At 36.5% G+C, this 2,009-nt stretch overlaps 1 protein-coding gene across 1 annotated transcript in view; it reads right to left on the bottom strand.

Annotated features, from left to right (window-relative positions):
- The window catches only part of ccdc146 (coiled-coil domain containing 146), a 76,842-nt gene extending 74,833 nt beyond the window's left edge, over positions 1-2,009 (bottom strand). The window contains exons 1-2 of the mRNA XM_024285838.2: positions 1,859-2,009; positions 1,122-1,274 (exon numbers count right to left, since the gene is read on the bottom strand). Coding sequence (XP_024141606.1) covers positions 1,122-1,229 — 108 coding nt within the window. The 5' untranslated portion in view covers positions 1,230-1,274; positions 1,859-2,009. The remainder of the gene's footprint in view (positions 1-1,121; positions 1,275-1,858) is intronic.

Below are 2,009 nucleotides of genomic sequence, written 5' to 3'. Positions count from 1 at the left end.
GAATGAGAAGTTTATTCAAAGAGCAAATATTGGTATTATACATGCAGAGTGAATGATATTATTGTTGGAAGGTTATTTTAATGTCTACTTACTGTCTGTCATGATGACTTTAATAAAAAAAAAATTAAAAAAAGATTACGCTTCACATTAATATGTTTTCTTGAATATAAAGAAATGTTATTGGCCACAAAATCTTTACTAATCAGAGTAAAAAACAGTTTATTTAGGCTAAGTCTCCCCATTTGATGCTGCACAAAACTCATCATGGGGTTGTTACGAAGGAGGAGGGGCCTAAATATTTTTAAAGACCCCACCCACCTACCTAGTGTACATACTGTTCTGAGGCTGAGGAGTATTAGAAGCAGAACCACAAGACTTAGAAACAGCCTCTTCTCTGAAGCTGTCAGATTGCTGAACTCTGGGGGACTGATGTGTGCTGATTGTGCTTTTGTGCTTCCTTGTGTGTGTGCATGTGTATAAAAATTTTTAGGTTACCCTTTATTATTCAAGTTAAATTGCTTTAAACAGCGTTCAGCAGTCAGCTTGGCCTTTGTAAACAATAGGCACCAGAAGCGACTCTGCACTTTCCGGTGATGTGTGACGTCACGTGAAAAAAGTCTATTGACAAATTGTGGTTGATGCTGAGAAGAATAAAAAAAGATGGCGTTTTTTTGGAAGGCATGTTATCTAAAAATTTGTAAATTAACAAGATTATAATGTGTGCTCAAAATATGAATTGCCAATGACTAGTGGAAATACCATGGAGGCCGGTGGCACATAATATACAATGCTCACCATCCAGAAACATTTACATCGTCCAATCAGAGCTGCTGTCGGCCGTCAATCTGGATGCCACACTCCTTTGGCCACCCAGTTGTCGCCAGATTTCTTCATGGTGTCATCCCCGACACCTGACTAACACTGTCTACATTTATGACCACGCCAACAATTTCAAAACAGTTTTTTTGTTTTTAAAGATCTGGTCAATGCCTCATGATCATGAAGTGGCAGTTGTATTTGTGAGGGTAGCATTTCTGGCACATATTGTATGCTCTAAATACATTTTATCATCTGTGTGTCATTGTTGAACAATCTGATCACACAGTGACATGTATCCTTACCTCTTCGAGGTATTGGAAAGCAGGGTAGGGAGAGACAACGACATTGACAGACTGTTGATCTTCCTGGATTGATGGATAAGGTGGAGAAGTGTTCTCTTGTTCCTCCATGCCTGCTTCTGTCTGCAGAGGCTTATTATCTTGCTGACTCACTCTCTAAAGGAAAACAAACAACTCTATAAATGTAGCCTATAAACAAATAGAATTCAAAATAGAATGCACAATACATTCACAAAAATAGTATCACTTAGCAGAAAGTATTCTATTTAAGTGAAGCAGTATTCTTGAAATTTACTTTTTATGTGACATTAATATATTGTAAACTTAAAGTGCTATTTTTTTGGTCTGAAGAACTATGCAATTAATATATTTTTTTTACACTACACGTGCATGGTCTTAACAGTATATTTGCTATACTTATATACTTAAAGATAACTTCAAATGTACTACTTTAGCTTAAGGTTGTATATGTTTAATTATTTTTTTGGCTTAAAAAAAGGCAAAAAATTACAAATAATGAATTTAAGATTTTATTGCGTCACGTACAGTGATTTAAATCCGGTTAGTTTGATATTTTCGGATGGATTTTTGTTCAGGCACATTTACGAACGCCTAATATCCAAATTAGCTTGAAGAGAAGTAGTTCAGCTCGAGCGATACAAAGTTTAGCATACAGGTTTATCTACCGATTTAAGACAAAAACACAAAAGCAAAAGTTATTTTCATTCAGCTTTACTCACGCCTGGAAGACTTTAGTTTCTCCGTTTGCTTAAAGTTCGAGTTAAAATTACTTTTTTAAAAAGTTCACGAGACAGGAACGCGCAGATTTCCCTTCTGCGGGGTTGTAGCACGTTGCCTTGGCAACGACGGCGTGAGGCGGGTGACCTACTA

This window comes from Oryzias melastigma, linkage group LG23 (assembly GCF_002922805.2).
Source record: "Oryzias melastigma strain HK-1 linkage group LG23, ASM292280v2, whole genome shotgun sequence".
Classification (NCBI taxonomy): domain Eukaryota; kingdom Metazoa; phylum Chordata; class Actinopteri; order Beloniformes; family Adrianichthyidae; genus Oryzias; species Oryzias melastigma.
Note: the sequence above shows the minus strand (reverse complement) of the source record. Positions and strands in the feature narration are given on the sequence as shown.